The sequence below is a fragment of the Odontesthes bonariensis genome, chromosome 6 (genome assembly GCF_027942865.1).
Source record: "Odontesthes bonariensis isolate fOdoBon6 chromosome 6, fOdoBon6.hap1, whole genome shotgun sequence".
Classification (NCBI taxonomy): Eukaryota; Metazoa; Chordata; class Actinopteri; order Atheriniformes; family Atherinopsidae; genus Odontesthes; species Odontesthes bonariensis.
Window position 1 is genome coordinate 2,768,324 of NC_134511.1, and position 17,952 is coordinate 2,786,275.

Sequence of the window (17,952 nt, forward strand, 5' to 3'; positions counted from 1 at the left end):
CAACAGGTGGAAGGGCCAACAGGTGGAAGAGCCAACAGGTGGAAGAGCCAACAGGTGGAAGAGCCAACAGGTGGAAGGGCCAACAGGTGGAAGAGCCAATAGGTGGAAGAGCCAACAGGTGGAAGAGCCAACAGGTGGAAGGGCCAACAGGTGGAAGGGCCAACAGGTGGAAGGGCCAACAGGTGGAAGGGCCAACAAGTGGAAGGGCCAACAGGTGGAAGGGCCAACAGGTAGAAGGGCCAACAGGTGGAAGAGCCAACAGGTGGAAGGGCCAACAGGTGGAAGAGCCAACAGGTGGAAGGGCCAACAGGTGGAAGAGCCAACAGGTGGAAGGGCCAACAGGTGGAAGGGCCAACAGGTAGAAGGGCCAACAGGTGGAAGGGCCAACAGGTGGAAGAGCCAACAGGTGGAAGGGCCAACAGGTAGAAGAGCCAACAGGTGGAAGAGCCAACAGGTGGAAGAGCCAACAGGTGGAAGGGCCAACAGGTGGAAGGGCCAACAGGTGGAAGGGCCAACAGGTGGAAGAGCCAACAGGTGGAAGGGCCAACAGGTGGAAGAGCCAACAGGTGGAAGGGCCAACAGGTGGAAGGGCCAACAGGTAGAAGAGCCAACAGGTGGAAGAGCCAACAGGTGGAAGGGCCAACAGGTGGAAGGGCCAACAGGTGGAAGGGCCAACAGGTGGAAGAGCCAACAGGTAGAAGGGCCAATAGGTGGAAGAGCCAACAGGTGGAAGAGCCAACAGGTGGAAGGGCCAACAGGTGGAAGGGCCAACAGGTGGAAGAGCCAACAGGTGGAAGGGCCAACAGGTGGAAGGGCCAACAGGTGGAAGGGCCAACAGGTGGAAGAGCCAACAGGTGGAAGGGCCAACAGGTGGAAGGGCCAACAGGTGGAAGGGCCAACAGGCGGAAGGGCCAACAGGCGGAAGGGCCAACAGGTGGAAGAGCCAAAAGGTGGAACAAACTTTTAGTGTTTTTGAAGTTTTCTTTTCTTTTTTAAACTATTACTCATCAGCTTTGCTGAAAGTAAACCAAAAGCAGCAGAGAATGATGCTCAAAGATGAGACTGAAAAGCGTTTTCCTGCATCAAAAGAAAAAAAGAAGCACTACGGCAATTCTTTTTTTACCCATAAGCCCCGGCGCTCTTCCTGCCCGCCTGCTGTGGGAGTGTCATGGTCGGGCCGAGGTCGGCGAACTCTCTGCTGACAGCTGCGGCCATGACTCTGACGGTGTCGTCATTGTTGTCCACCAGGTGGATGGCGGTCAGTGGCCCCGCCCCCTGTGGACCGTCACAGTGCTGCCGCACAGCCTGGGCGATGGTCTCTGAGCAGAGCTGGACCGGGAAGCCGAACACACCCGAGCTGATCGCTGGCAGAGCGATGGAGGAGCAGTGGATCCTCTCTGCTTGTCTCAGACTTTCTTTAACCGCAGTCTTCAGGCGCATCACGGACGTCTGCTTGTCAGAGCCAGAGTACCGTGGACCCACCGCGTGCACCACGTGCTTACAGGGGAGGTTAAACGAATCGGTGACGATGGCGTCGCCGGGGCGCAGGTTCCCATGCTGAGCTATATAATCATTGCTGGCCTTCTGCAGCTGTGGTCCTGCTGCCTTGAGCAGCGCTAAAGCCAGGCCGCCGATGTGCTGCAGCTCCTCATTAGCGGCGTTGACCACGGCGTCGGCATCCAAGCTGCAGATGTCCGCTTTGCTGACGGATATCTGAACCCCGCCGGCTGTCTGCACTTTGCAGTAACAAAGGCTGGTTTCTTCCTCGTAGTTTTCTTCCTCCTCTTCTTCTTGAACCTCTGAGCCAAGCACAACCTCGCAGCCGAACTCCATCATAATAGGAGCCAGAAACATGTTTCCATCTGACAGGAAATACTTCTTGGCTCCGGGCTTGTCCACCGTTAAGGTATCAGCGAAGAGACCCGCAGCGAATTCCTGAAAGCAGGACCTGACTTTCTGGACGTGAACACGGGCCCCAGCCATGATGATTCTTGGCCTTTCTTGATCAAACTGGACTGACACGTCATCATGTTTGAAAGTTTTCGACCAAATCTCTGGCTTTTTCCTCTCAATGAACCGAACGACAGCGCAGGATTTAACCCGAACGGTTTCTTGAACTCGGGAGAAGTTCTGAACAAACTCCCTCAAAGTGCCGCAGACCTCTTTGACTGGGTTCACGAAGCCGGCCACAGTCACTTTGTCCCTTCTCTCCGGGTTGATCTGAATGGACACCGTCCTCTTGTTTGAGCAGTTGTAAGTGTCCAGCAGCTGCTTGTTCAGCTCCAGCCAGCTGGGAAGTTTCAGAACTTCCTGGTCTTGCACATTAACAGTCTGCACATCTAAATCTGCCTTCATCTTGCTCTCTGCGTCGGTAAGGACTCTGTCAGAGCTGCCCAGCAGGACGATCCCTTTGCTTTCATTACAGTAGATGGCACTGATGCCTTGAGAGGTGAACAGATTCCTTGACATGTCCATTGGATCCACCGTTCTGAGGTACTCCAGAAGGCCTGTGGAGATATTCAGCTGTTTTTTACTCATATTCACATTCCTCTCCAAGATCCACGCCTTGGTCTTGTACACTTCTTCAGGAAGACCCGCGATGCTCAACGCCTCTTTGTCTTCGCCGTAGGAGAGCTTCAGCTCGGAGGAGATGTCCAGGGAGGCTTTCTGGAGCCCCTCCTGCTGGAGGATGTAGAACCACGCCGGGGACAGGAGCATCGTCTCGGTGACACTCTTAGTGCGCCGTTCGATGAGGCTCACGGCTTTGAGGATGACGTTCTCCACGGGAGCTCTGACCTGCTTTATGTCTTCGGCTCGGCCAGCGACGGTCACGACCCCTCTGGAGGCATCGAAGACCGGGATGGCGTCTTCCTTCAGAAGCGAACGGACGTCTTTCTCCACAACTTTCCACGCTTCTGTGCTCACAACGCTCTCGAAGGCTGAGTACTGGGACATCAAGCGGCAGAAGCCCCTTTGGGTGGTCTTCATCCAGTTATCTACGACCTCAGATGTCAGACCGCTCTGCCTCAAGAAGTTTGGAAGCGGGCTGAGTTTCACCTCAGGGTCGTCCAGCTCCACGCTGCAGTAGTGCGGACGCATCTGATCGTTGATACTTTTCAGCTCTTTCTTCATCAGGAGGAACTTCCAGATGACAGGGTTAACGCTCTCCGTGAAGGGCTCGGGCATCTTCCACGCCGGCCGCTCTTTGCCGTACAAGGCGGTCCTCAGGGTGTCGTAGTACCGGTACAGCTTGACAGGGATGGACCTGATGACGTGGTCTTCTTTAAGGCAGATGCTGTCCACAACTGCAGCGAGATGGAAAAAAGAGAAGCAAAGGTGAGTGTCTGCTCCGCCTGAAGCTGAGGAGAACGGGATTAACTCGATTAAATCGTTCATGCGTCTGTGACAACCCTTAGTCAGGGCCGGTTTGTTCTATGGGCAATGTGGGCGACCGCTCAGGCCACACAACACAAACTGCTTCCAATCCAAATAAACTTTATTTCATTCCTAAAATGAACATAGATCCATATACCTTCATGTAATTAACACATTGACTCCCAAGTCACGTAAAACTACGTTTTTACTGCCCATGCGTTGGCTCCCACATGGTAAAAATACGTTTTTACGTTTTTTTTATGGATTCTGAATCTATACATTCTAATGCACATTCTGTGTGATTTTTGTAATTTTGTGATGAACAGAACTGACATAGATGGCAGTCAAAAACTGGTGTCATCATCTGGACATTTTGATCATTACGCCAATGGCTTTGCGTCAACTCAAGAACAATTTTGATAACGCTGCATTGATTGTTGTGCATTTCCGCATTTTATCCAATCGCACGTGTCGGTTTCCAGAGGGTGGCGGTAAAGTAACATAAACAAACAACAAGAAGGAGAAGAAGACACGCGACAAGTCTAAGGAGGCGGTCTTATGAACAGGTTAGCTTAGCTTAGCTTTGCAACATGCGATCACACTTGGAGGGAAAGGGAAGCCGATATCTCAGTTTGTTGTTGATTTTGGTGGATACCCGCCTTGGTTTAGCTAAGGATAGCTCGCTAATGGCGGCACCTAGAGACACGCAGTTTTGACCCACAAAGAGTTTAAAGTCTCAGCTTTCAAACGAGCCACAACATGTTTCAGTGACCCTATCACATAATATGCTGTGACTGTACAAAAAACGTCAAAAAATGGTTTAGAACGCTGATTCTACGACATAATTCCGTAAACACCGCCGGTATTCAATGTGTTAACTGGGTTATGTGAAAAATGTAAAAAAAAAATTGAAATCTGTGCAACCATCTACGTGAATGTGTTTACGTCACGTGACTCCGGTTGATTGACGGGTGAACGGACGGTGTTAATGGAAAAGCAAAGGTAATAATGTGGAGTCATCATGGATCATCATCATGGTGAAAGACCAAAGAAGCCATCAGGTGCCCAGTTTAGAAAGAGAAGAAAAGGAGAAACGGGCAAAAGATAAAGGGCGTAAATCTAGCCAGGTCCGCCACTGCCCTCAGTCATCTGCATACACTCTGACACACACTCTGAAGCACACTCTGACACACACTCTGAAGCACACTCTGACACACACTCTGAAGCACACTCTGACACACACTCTGAAGCACACTCTGATACGCATCCTTGTTAACCTCCCACTACAGGACCAAAAGTAGTTTACTGAGTTTTGGGGTCCCCCCTTTCTAGTGGTCATAGAACTATGAAAAAAAATCCGGCAAGTCCCAAAAAAAATCTTGATATTAAAAATGACTTTCAATAAACACAATTTGAAATTTTATTTTACATGTTAGTTCTTCAGTCACATGTGGGGCCCGTTTCTAACCTTCATGCTTTGCAGGGTCCACCTTTACACACATGACTTTTTTTAGCCAGGTATGGGGCTCGCTTTTAACATTTTACACTTGTTAGGTCTGCCTTTATAAAGATTTCCTTTAAATTAGGATCTATCAAGTTCAACCCTAATCTAACCCAAACATGCACACATCCCAAGCTGCTTTAGAGTGGTTTCCCATGTGGGGTCCAGGATTTTGGGCCCCACTTTGTTGGTGGGCTCCCTGTCTCAGGACCCTCCACGGTAACAAAAACAAGTGCACACTCTGACACACACTCTGACACACACTCGTACTCCCAGATGCTCTGTTTTCATGTTAGAATGACCTCTGTGAGGTCAGTGGGTCAGAATTCAGAAGCAGAGTCGAACAGGTAACCTTTAGAGTCAGTGAAAGAGACGATGGCGGCTTGTTCTTCGGGGATCATGACGACTTTGTCAGGCAGCACCCAGTTCTTCTCAAACCACAGCTCCAGCATCTCTGCAGAGGAATCAGAAACACTAAAATGACTTAAAGGGTTAAGAACCTTCCAACTGAGGCCAGGCGGGAGGTCAGATTCTCATCATTTATAGATGAGAATCTGCTGCTCTGAATTATTTAATTCATGGGAAGTTTCATAGATTTCAATGCAACTCGTTTTCAGAAAGAAAGTCAAACAATCCTGCAGATGTTGCTGTTAAAGTTTCCATGAGAGCATAAAGGAGAACTTTAGTCCTGTGTTCATCTCTCTCTGTGGCAGCAGGAGTAGAATAGAATAGAATAGAATAGAATAGAATAGAATAGAATAGAATAGAATAGAATAGAATAGAATAGAAAAATACTTTATTCATCCCCCAATAGGGGAAATTCAAATTAGTCAAGTAGCTCAAAAAAATTATTAATATTTACAATGATTGTATATTAACAACAATAATACAAATTCTAATAAAAATACTACTACTAACTAATAATAATAATATTAATAATAATAAATGACTAAATAAATGTAAAAAATAAATAAATAAAAAAATAAAAAAAATCAATCAATCAATTTGAGAAGAACCCAGCAGTCCCTGTTAAAAAGCCTTATGTCTGTGGGGACAAAGGACCTCCTGAACCTCTCAGTCCTGCAGCCTCTCACTGCAGCTGATCATTTTTACTTTACTCCACCAGTAAAGCTGCTGACATTAATATAATCTCATACTGAAGCTGTGTTGCACAGGATTTTACTCTCCAGCCACAGGAGCCAAACATTAAAACCACTGACAGCTAACATGTGCTAACATGCTGCTAACATGTGCTAACATGCTACTAACATGTGCTAACATGCTGCTAACATGCTACTAACATGTGCTAACATGCTGCTAACATGTGCTAACATGTGCTAACATGCTGCTGGAGTAAAACCCTTCTCTCATTCAGACCCACTCAGATCAACCTGGGACACTCAGAGTTCGTACCTTTAACCACAGCCGGAGGAAGACTCTCCATCCGGACGCTCTTTGCTGCCTCCAGCGGCCGGACGCTCAGTCCGTGTTTCTGCATCTTTGAGCTGGTCTGACCCACAGCGATGAACTTGTCCACATCTGTGACAGCGAGAACAGCGAGATGTTGTTAGAAATAACCGAAGCTCGGTTTATGAGTGCAGATGCATTTATTCTTTGACCTAGAAGACTGCCGGTCAATCAGGAGCAAAAGATGATATGAAGGTAACTTTTTTACATCATCATCCTGGTACCACAGAGAGGAACTTTGGAGTTATTTCTGATCTGTCCTGGCCTGGTGTTACGCTGCTTGTTGTCCCCTCTTTCCTGTCCTCTCAGAGGAAACAAACTAACCCTGGGAGCTCCTCTCGGTGGGGGGGGGGTGTGGTGGTTAATATCAATGATTAGTTCAGATCAGAGTTAGCACCACTCAGTGGGGTCACATGGCTCTGAAAGGATCAGATTATTGGCTAAATTACAATCAGAATGAGCTGAGCGAGGGTAATTCTCCTTGGATATCTGGCGGTGAATGAATGGGATCAGAGGCACAAAGCGTGTCATACCCCGGTATGATAGGTGGCGCTGTACCCATTCCAGCTGTTGCTAATAGAGCCACTTCCTGTTGACCTCTTCACCTCCAACAACAACAACAAACTCAGGCATTGGAGAAAGATGGAGAACGCAGAGCAAGATGAAGCTACGTCCCTCTACATTTCAATTCAATTAATTTTTATTTATATAGCGCCAAATACAACAAATGTCATCTCAAGGCACTTAGATAATAAAGTCCAATTCAAGCCAATTGGAATTCAATTAATGGTAATCATAATTATTCATAAAATAATCCAATTCGTTCATATAGAGCCAATTCAAAAAAAATTTCCTAGCTAAGGAAACCAACAGATTGCACTGAGTTATCTCGGGGTCTTAATCCGATCCGATCCGATCCAATTCTTAGTCAGATTAAGGTGTCTCACATGCACTTAATAACTCAGTCTGATTGTAATTTAGCCAATAATCTGATCCTTTCAGTGTCATGTGACCCACTGAGTGATGGGACACAGCTTTAAACTACCTGCAGGGTCGTTAAAGATGACCACGGCTCTGTTGGACTCCCAGATGATCTCCAGACTGAAGTCGTTCTCATCCAGCCCGGAGATGTTCTCCACCAGCATGAGCAGCAGATCTCTGGACATGGCGTCCGAGACCTTCTCCAACACCGCTGCAGCGCTCGGAGACTTTGAGCCTGAAAGGAAACGCTTCCACGTTGGATTAAAGGGGACAAATGCACATACTGGAGCAGATATGATGGAGACTAATTCTAACGTTCTGTCACTGAGTAGCAGAGATGGGACCAAGTCACACATGTGCAAGTCTCAAGTAAGTCCCAAGTAATTTTTTCTTAGGCAAGTCAAGTCAAGTCAAGTCACCTTATTATTGCAATTTAACCTGCAGAATCTGATATTAATAAAGTGAAAAGACAAGATATAAGTAACTGTCAGTAAACATCATTGGCCAATGTGTCCAACCTGTCCACCCCGTATCATATCAAGCTAACGTTAGCTAACTACCGACTAGGCTAACAGGATAATATTAGCTAATTCGACAAGCACTTACTGGTCAGAATGGATCTTCAAATGACGAACAAAGTTCGAAGTTATGCTAGATGCTTAACACTCAAGTCATTCAAGTCATCGTGTCTCAAGTGAAGTCAAGTGCCGAGTCTTTAACTTCCAAGTCCGAGTCGAGTCTCAGGTCTTTTATTTTTTGTCAAGTCACAAGTCATCAAAACAGCGACTCAAGTCGACTTGAGTCCCCATCTCTGCTGAGCACAGATGGAAAACATCTAAAAACAGCCAAAAAACTAAAGAAACTCAATCAAATGGAGTTCCAAAACAAACCACAATGACATTATGACATTCAACAATTCTTATAAAGAGGAATGAACCTGTATCTGTTCAGAAGGCGGAGAATTAAATAGGCTAAACCAGGGCTATTCAATCACAAATTCAGTTGGGCCAGATTTTAAAACCGAGGACATTTTCAGTGGTCAGTAAGGAGGAGGTGATGACAAATATAATGAAACAACATGTGATGTTTATTCATCATTTCCCCTCTTTGTATTTTTGTAAAACACGTTTCAAAACTTTAAAAAAAACTAAGGTAGTCGCAGTACTCTGACTCCTGAAATAACCCGGGTATTAAAACAAAAAGTGCACATCCATGGTGATGAAACAGTTTTCCCTTTTGAAATGAAATAAACATAAATAAAACTTCTCTAAATAAATAGAACCTGAGGTAACAGCAATGCTATTTTTCACTTTAAAATACTAAAAAGAATATTTTGGTCACAAAAGTGTCGTCTCCCTCTTGAAATGAAATCAAAGTAACATGCTGGTCATATCTGACCGTAGCAGAAGGTGCGTTTAAGTGAAGAAAAAAGAACCGTTTGGAGTTGGTGGTAAAATAAAACAGTATCTTTCCGCCCAGGCAGGGTTAAAACGACGGTTTCTCATCGTCAGTTTTTTCGTTTGTGGGTTGAGAGAGACGTACTTTTTTCAGTTGGAGTTGAGCTGCTAACATGGTTCCATCAGTAACTTTGGCTTTGTTCGAAACCGCATACTTCTCCTACTACTCATACTAACTTTTTGAGTTAGTATGCGAGTTTGTGTTCCCGGATGCATACTAGATTCTCTGAAATGTTGGGTATGCATCATGAGGTTACTTCTCATACTCAAACTACCCAAGATGCAACGTAACGTGACGTCGCCGATCTTCATTTCCTGTCAAAACGGCAGTTTCAAGCTAGCTACAACGAGGGCAGGTTCACTTCCTGTTTTCAAAACAAAAGCACCAACTGTATGGTAATGGCTTTCCCTATGATAAAAGGCAACGGGTATTTTATTTTGTGAAAATAACCGGAAGTGTGTTGCTCACTGCGGCTAGCTTTAGTAGCACCGAATTCGTGGGAACAAAATTGTAAATAGCCGGTATTTTGTCAGGTTTTCAACACGTTGGGGATCTAAACGACTACTTTCTCGCCTGAAAATGTTTCAAATGTTGCTAAAGTTTACAGAGTTTAGAGCTTAAGAGAAATCAGCTTCAGGCCGGCTGATTTCAGCTCGGGCAGGAGCGAGATGCATTGTGGGTAAACGCTCTGCATACTGTCTGATCGATCAGTATGTAGTATGGAAGTCTATAGTATGTAGTATGTAGTATGGAAGTATGTAGTATGTAGTATGTAGTATGCGATTTCGAACACGAGCTGCCTTGTGGGTTGGTTGTGTGTTGCTATGCTTGGTTTTCATGGTTTTTCTCTGCTTTTTTGTCTGAACCACACGTTGGGCCACTCGGGTTATTGCTTCTGGGCCGCATGTGGCCCGCGGGCCGCATTTGAACAACCCTGGACTAAACCATTCAGAAGTTCATCGTACCGTGTGTATAGTGACATTAACGCGAGTTGATTCATTAAAAAATAAGTGAATTCTGCAGAAATTTGCTTGAAAAAAGAAGATTTTTTCTTTTTAGTCGACCACACAGGAGAGATAAGCTGAGATTAACGATGAAATTCGATTTATTTTGTTGTGTTGAGAGTAAAATCAAGTCATGATTTCCCAACAGAATAATCAGCTGAAACTGGTTAATTACAGAAAATATGCTGTAATAATCACAACTTTTAGCCCAAAGGAATGAATGAGAGATTAACTTTATGAAACCAACAGTTCAAACAGAAAGCCCAGCTTGTTTTTACCTTCTTGGTTTGTTGCTGCAGCTTCATTTCCAGCTGCAGACTCTGACTTTGGACTCTTTGAATCCGTCGAGTCTGAGAATGAAGAATCAGGTTTGTCCTGTTAGACCATTTAAATCAACGAAATGACATTTCTGAGCAAAAAGGAGAGTTTTACACAGATACAACTGTATTTTATCCTGTTAAAAGTTGCATTTCTCCTCTTTAAAAACAGGCACAACTTATTTTTGACGACCTGCTCGCACATTTTCGGCTGCACAGGTCGGTTTGTGAATGAATTCTGGTGATTTTGGTCTGTTTTTAAAACTGATCCACACATTTGTGAGCCGTGTTGGAGCTTCTTTGGCTTCGCGTTTGGATAAGAAAAAAAGCTACCGACAGAAAAACACCTCCAGAGGACTCCTGTGAAGTGAAATGTGATCAGAACAGGAAGAGAAGCAGAAAGTTTTTACCTGAGACGCCATCGCCGCTCGTTGGGCTCTGATGAGAAAACACAAAAATCAGCTTTAAGCACACAGAGTTAATTTGTGTTCAATCATTCTGGATTAGATTTAAATCTAAAACAGAGATCCTCATTGCACGGCTCCTCAAACTTTAACTGGCGGCTCACACTCCCATAGTAGCTTATAACAATAACAATACATTTTTTCAAATAACACACAGCGAATACTGCACAGTATTAAATATTTTTATTAAGTTTGCGTTTTTGTAGTATTAAGTATTCTTATTAAGTATTAATTAAGGCTTAATGGTGTTTCCTAAAGGGGGCACACTGTTAAACCTGGCAACGCAGCCCGCTTAACCCACCTCACACTTGACCGCAGTGCACGCTAGCTCCTTTAGCCGGTTTTTAATCAAAAAAGGGCAAAAAGCAGCATAAAAACCAAAGGAAAATCAGCATGAAGACGCCAGAGAGGGGACGAGCAGGCAAACGTCGGGTGTACCGCGAGATGCAGGCACAATGGATCGGTTTTTAATTAAAAAAGGGCAAAAAGCAGCACAGAAACCATGCTCATCCTGAATGTCTCACTATGATTACAACAACAAACTACAAATACAACATGAAGAAAGTCGAGCACATGCACGCCAGCTTCTGCTCATCCCAGTATTAAGGTAAATGTGGTCTGAATTGAAAATGTGTTGGCTGTGTTGTTTCTTTTTTTGTGGGATGTTTTATATGTAGAAATGCATATTTGCAAAAGGGGACTTTAGTATGTTGTGGTAAAAGTGGCTCTGCCCTTGATTTTGCTGCCAATGTGGCTCTTGTGAAAAAAAATTGTGAGTATCACTGAGCTAAAATAATAAAATAACTTTATCGTCTCATCCTGTGGGTGGTTCAGACATGTTCTGGCTGGATTCACAGCGACTCGTCGTCAGGACCGGAGCGTCTCAGGGACACAACGTGGAACTTGTTTGAAGCTTTGGCGATCGCTCAGTGAAGGAGATCTGAGACACTTCTGCCTCCCGCTGTGGAATCTTCCACATTAACCCCTTAACGCCTGAATTTAAATAGCTGTAAATAAAAAAAATGTTTTGTGTGTGTTTTAGCCTTTAAGTAGATGGTAATTAATGCTGAGATTATTAATGTCACTTTTGCACAAAAAATAAATAAAACACCAGGCATAATGATCAATAATAAGATAACAACAACACAGTAATATAACAGTGAAAAAACAATGTTTTTTTATTCACATATTTATTTATATAAAGGTTCCTAGGGTCCGTAGTGAATGTGGACTAACCGGCATTGGGGGAATAAAGATGCTATCTCAGCTGGTTGATTGAGTCAAACGGTTTGTAGCATATATGCCACAATAGGCGTTAAGGGGTTAATTATGATGTCACCATTTAAAACGCTCGCTGTGCTTGTGGTGTCACACCAACTCCGCTTGAAGCCCACCACCAGCCTCTGGACTTCCCGGACCTCCCGCCTCCTGCAGCATGGAAGCTAACGGCCGAACCTTTAGTAATTATTGTTCATCAGTAAGTCTGTGTGCACTTATTTCTGCTGACAGCGCTTCGGCTCAGCTGGAAGAAGGTTAAAGTCTGGAGGTGAATAAATTCCTGAATGTGTGTCAGCAGCAGGTCGGTTCAGGACGCTGCGGTGTGACTGGGCGCGGCTCCTCTGAAACCGGCCCGACGGCCACCTTATTGACTATCTGATGACGTGTTCTCCGGGTTCACCAGGCGGTAAACACACTCCAGGAACACCCATATGTAGTTTTCCTGCACATTTCAGACGGATCTCACAATAATTCTGACAGAAACACGAGGCCTCTGTGTGTCTGTGAGTGTTTTTCCTACAGTAAAACTACCTGTTGTGTTGCCATAGCAACATCTGCGTACCGACTGATATGATACGAACCAGGAAATAGAAACTCTTGAGACTTTAAGTCTCGTTTTCCCGGCCGAGAGAAGCAGCCGCATATCAGCTGCAATAAAACCATAAAAGACTGTACTAAGAATAATGTTTGCATGTTCAGTGTTGTGCAAGTTTACACTTCACAGGAACTGGGTCACATTCAGGCCACTAAAGATGAAGCTTCATTTCTCTGTTTTTAACTTCCTATAGATGATCTTCCTCACATGCAGCGTAAAGTTGTAAAGAGCAGGAACACGAGCGCCATGTTATTGCGAACCATCAAGATGCTTACAGTCAACTAAAAACCTGTTTTTAACTGCAGAATCTGTCTTTATTAGATCATTTCTGCACACCAGAGAACTCATATCAGCCTTCAGAGGCCCAGTGAGACACGTCAGTCCATCAGTTACCATCAGACTACAGAACCAAGCAGCAACATCTGGTTTGGGACTCAGTGACGGTGCATGAAGCTGGATTTACAGCCGACCCGTGACGTCAAAATGACGTTTCAGGCATGGCGCTTTGCCTTGAAAAGACGGCGCCGCGCGTTGTCGTGCACCAGTCGATTTTTTTGTAACTTGGCTGCGCCGAGAACGACAAACCGGATGGACCGATGTGAGACCAGGCTCAGTCAGGAGGTGCGTTTGTACAGCACCTTTACAAAACTGCAGTGAAACAGCACAGGGAGCACGTAAACTCCCAAAACTGGTGCACAGAGATGGGCAGAACTTTGGGGAAAGAGGGAGAGTTCTGTAAGAATGTGTGGAAGAAGCTACGGGACAGATACGTGAAGGCAAAGAAGAGGGCAGAGACTCTGTTGATGCCGGGGGCTTCAAACCTTCACCTCTATTGGCTGAATTAAAACATTTAAATTATCCAGATACTGCAGCAGCATCATTGATGACAGTGTTCCTGTTCTTCATTGTTTTCTTCTCCACTTTCGTGGTTGTAGAGTAGCGGTAACCCTAACGTAGCAGCGACACCTCTGTGACGGAGAAAATTGCAACTACTGGCGCATCGACTCGCGCCACCGTATGTAGCCGGCACGAAATCGTGACGTCATCAACACCGCTCGCGCTAGCCGACGCGGCGACCATGCTAGAGGCTTGACACAGGTGAGGACACAGCTGTCTGCGTCAAGGCCAAAACAAAACATTTCAATAAAACTTCACACACACACACACATGAAATTTGTCCTCCGCCTTTAACCCATTCATGTTTTATCTCAATGCACTTCATTGATATAGTCCAATTCAGGCCAATTAGAGTCCAATTCATTATAATAAAATCCAATTAATTGAATTCAAAATTAGTCCAATTCATTCATACAGAGCCTAGCTTAGCATAATGCTAAGCTAGCTTTATGGTTTTTAAACAGCAGGTAAATTACCTCTGATTGTCCACTCGTTGGTGCAGAACTCAGTCGTAACGTCACGGTTTGCTTCTCCAGGACGATTTCGTGACTTTTCCTCGCCAGGACTCGCTCTCGCACTGGAATCACGTGGAACAAACGTCTCAAGTTATTCACAAACATCGTCAAAATATTCAATTAAAGTCCATTAATACATGAGATGTGAGGCGCCACGAATGAGCTTTGTTTAGAGTTTAGAGTTTTTCAAGTATTTTGTGCTGCATATTCAAACAAATGTATGTAATCAATAAACTTAAACTTTAAATGACTATATTTAAATATTTTTAAATATTTTGCTCTCCATAAAGACATATCCTGACAAAATTATAATATAAATTATATTAAGTTAGAAATATCCTGCAAAAAAAACGGAAAAAATAAATAGAAATTCTGCTTTTATGTAAACGTTAAAATAACAACAAATCAAAACATTCAGTTTTCTTTGCTCTTATGCCTTTTTGTCTGAGCTGGATGTTTACTTGGCAACAGGGAAAGTGAGGCAAGGCAACTGAAGCACTGCATTATGGGATCTGTAGTTGGTGTGTTATCAGCGCTGTAATAATAATAATAATAATAATAATAGATCTATATAAAATAATCTTGCGGGCCAGATATAATTGTATGCCGGGCCGGATGTGGCCCGCGGGCCTTGGGTTTGACGATTTTTTTGTAACTTGGCGGCGCCGAGAACGACAAACCGGATGGACCGTTGTGAGACCAGGCTCAGTCAGGAGGTGCGTTTGTACAGGCAGCTGTACGAAACTGCAGTGAAACAGCACAGGGAGCACTTAAACATGTAAACTCCCCAAACTGGTTCACAGAGATTGGCAGAACTTTGGGGAAAGAGGGAGAGTTCTGTAAGAATGTGTGGAGGAAGCTACGGGACAGATACCTGAAGGCAAAGAAGAGGGCAGAGACTCTGTTGATGCCGGGGGCTTCAAACCTTCACCTCTATTAACTGAATTAAAACATTTAAATTATCCAGATACTGCAGCAGCATCATTGATGACGGAAAACGGAAAACGGAAAAAATAAATAGAAATTCTGCTTTTATGTAAACGTTAAAATAACAACAAATCAAAACATTCAGTTTTCTTTGCTCTTATGCCTTTTTGTCTGAGCTGGATGTTTACTTGGCAACAGGGAAAGTGAGGCAAGGCAACTGAAGCACTGCATTATGGGATCTGTAGTTGGTGTGTTATCAGCGCTGTAATAAGAATAATAATAATAATAATAGATCTATATAAAATAATCTTGCGGGCCAGATATAATTGTATGCCGGGCCGGATGTGGCCCGCGGGCCTTGGGTTTGACACATATGCCTTAAAGAAAGGACAGAAAGCTCGTCTGAGAGGGTTCAGGCTGTGTTGGAGGAGAAAGCAGCTCAGAGCAGATATTCACTTTAAAGCTGCTCAGAACTGAACTAACTCTGGTTCTGCCTCAGATTCTGGGTTTATGTTCATGTTGGAACATGTTTCAGTGAATCTCTGCAGCTGTTACCATGGAAACATCTGCAGATATTCACTTTAAAGCTGCTCAGAACTGAACTAACTCTGGTTCTGACTCAGATTCTGGGTTTATGTTCATGTTGGAACATGTTTCAGTGAATCTCTGCAGCTGTTACCATGGAAACATCTGCAGATATTCACTTTAAAGCTGCTCAGAACTGAACTAACTCTGGTTCTGCCTCAGATTCTGGGTTTATGTTCATGTTGGAACATGTTTCAGTGAATCTCTGCAGCTGTTACCATGGAAACATCTGCAGATATTCACTTTAAAGCTGCTCAGAGCTGAACTAACTCTGGTTCTGCCTCAGATTCTGGGTTTATGTTCATGTTGGAACATGTTTCAGTGAATCTCTGCAGCTGTTACCATGGAAACATCTGCAGATATTCACTTTAAAGCTGCTCAGAACTGAACTAACTCTGGTTCTGACTCAGATTCTGGGTTTATGTTCATGTTGGAACATGTTTCAATGAATCTCTGCAGCTGTTACCATGGAAACATCTGCAGATATTCACTTTAAAGCTGCTCAGAACTGAACTAACTCTGGTTCTGCCTCAGATTCTGGGTTTATGTTCATGTTGGAACATGTTTCAGTGAATCTCTGCAGCTGTTACCATGGAAACATCTGCAGATATTCACTTTACAGCTGCTCAGAACTGAACTAACTCTGGTTCTGCCTCAGATTCTGCGTTTATGTTCATGTTGGAACATGTTTCAGTGAATCTCTGCAGCTGTTACTATGGAAACACCTGCAGATATTCACTTTAAAGCTGCTCAGAGCTGAACTAACTCTGGTTCTGCCTCAGATTCTGGGTTTATGTTCATGTTGGAACATGTTTCAGTGAATCTCTGCAGCTGTTACCATGGAAACATCTGCAGATATTCACTTTAAAGCTGCTCAGAACTGAACTAACTCTGGTTCTGCCTCAGATTCTGGGTTTATGTTCATGTTGGAACATGTTTCAGTGAATCTCTGCAGCTGTTACCATGGAAACATCTGCAGATATTCACTTTAAAGCTGCTCAGAACTGAACTAACTCTGGTTCTGCCTCAGATTCTGGGTTTATGTTCATGTTGGAACATGTTTCAGTGAATCTCTGCAGCTGTTACCATGGAAACATCTGCAGATATTCACTTTAAAGCTGCTCAGAACTGAACTAACTCTGGTTCTGCCTCAGATTCTGGGTTTATGTTCATGTTGGAACATGTTTCAGTGAATCTCTGCAGCTGTTACCATGGAAACATCTGCAGATATTCACTTTAAAGCTGCTCAGAACTGAACTAACTCTGGTTCTGACTCAGATTCTGGGTTTATGTTCATGTTGGAACATGTTTCAGTGAATCTCTGCAGCTGTTACCATGGAAACATCTGCAGATATTCACTTTAAAGCTGCTCAGAACTGAACTAACTCTGGTTCTGACTCAGATTCTGGGTTTATGTTCATGTTGGAACATGTTTCAGTGAATCTCTGCAGCTGTTTTACTGTAAATATTTAAAGAAATGAGGACTTTCACAGTCCTCTCCCTCACTGAGTCATTATGTTCAGAATAAAATTCAGACTGGCCCAGATTAGGATGTTATTATCTGCTCTATGAGAGCATTTCTGCTGTGACTCATCAGGTGGGAGTGGTGCTGTGGCCGGGGAGCTGCAGTGCATGCCGGGAAGTCAGCTGACAGGTTCAGAGTGTTTATTAACCAGCTTCGTTTATTTGCCTGGTTAATAAGATTACATGATGAAAACAATCACTGACTTTGTAGATTAAAAAGTTGAGAATTTCAAACTTTCCTCGCGCAGAGTGAAACTAAAGGCCCAAACTTTATTGTTCCAGCATTCTGATGCGTAAAAAGAGGAGCATCTTAAAAGCGTGAAACATTAATAAAAACAGAAGCATCTTAAAAGCGTAAAACATTCATAAAAAGAGGAGCACCTTAAATGCGTAAAACATTTAAAATGGCCGCTCCTTTCCTCTCCCACTAATTACTGTGAAACTCATCTGTGAGTGTGTTTGCTCCGGCTGTAACAGCCGTGCGTCCCGCTGTTATTGAACCTGATTTCGGGTTCCAGGCCTTCGGACACTCACCCTCCTCTGAGCGGAAAAACACGGCGGCTCTGGCCGCTCCGTCCTCCACCTCCACCCGGCAGTCTCCGCCGCTCGACTTCTTCTTGCTCTGGAAGTAGAGCTGCAGCTTGTTTTTCACGGTTTTGCTGGGGGCCGGGCCCCAGTCGCCCTCCACGGCCACCGGCGGACACTCGCACTCAGCCATCCCGCGCGCTCCGCTTCACGCTCGGACACAAAGTGGCTCCTCGGCGTCGGGCTCCAACTTTAAGGGGAGTTTCACTTTGCTTTCGCTTTCGTTTCTTGCGAAACACTACTGCTCATTTAACAGGGCTGATGTTAAATAAGACTCAGAAGGATAAAAACCGTCATATATTTAACTTTTTAAGCTGCTCTTTTAGCTGTGTTGATGTAAAAAGTTGCAGAAATTTGAATAAAATGTCTCTGCATTAGCTGCTCATCTCTGAGTTTTCTCATCACTTTTCCTCTTTACAACACTTTTTTTCACATTACTTTAAAGGAAGAAACGTGGATCTGATGCACCTGCTGAAATC

At 44.3% G+C, this 17,952-nt stretch overlaps 1 protein-coding gene across 1 annotated transcript in view; it reads right to left on the bottom strand.

Moving 5' to 3' along the window:
- The window catches only part of LOC142381822 (protein mono-ADP-ribosyltransferase PARP14-like), a 38,614-nt gene extending 20,944 nt beyond the window's left edge, over nt 1-17,670 (bottom strand). The window contains exons 1-8 of the mRNA XM_075467075.1: nt 17,423-17,670; nt 13,814-13,914; nt 10,514-10,541; nt 10,065-10,136; nt 7,389-7,559; nt 6,290-6,415; nt 5,229-5,330; nt 1,124-3,305 (exon numbers count right to left, since the gene is read on the bottom strand). Of these exons, the coding sequence (XP_075323190.1) occupies nt 1,124-3,305; nt 5,229-5,330; nt 6,290-6,415; nt 7,389-7,559; nt 10,065-10,136; nt 10,514-10,541; nt 13,814-13,914; nt 17,423-17,606 (2,966 nt within the window). The 5' untranslated portion in view covers nt 17,607-17,670. The remainder of the gene's footprint in view (nt 1-1,123; nt 3,306-5,228; nt 5,331-6,289; nt 6,416-7,388; nt 7,560-10,064; nt 10,137-10,513; nt 10,542-13,813; nt 13,915-17,422) is intronic.
- Nucleotides 17,671-17,952: the final 282 nt, after the last annotated feature.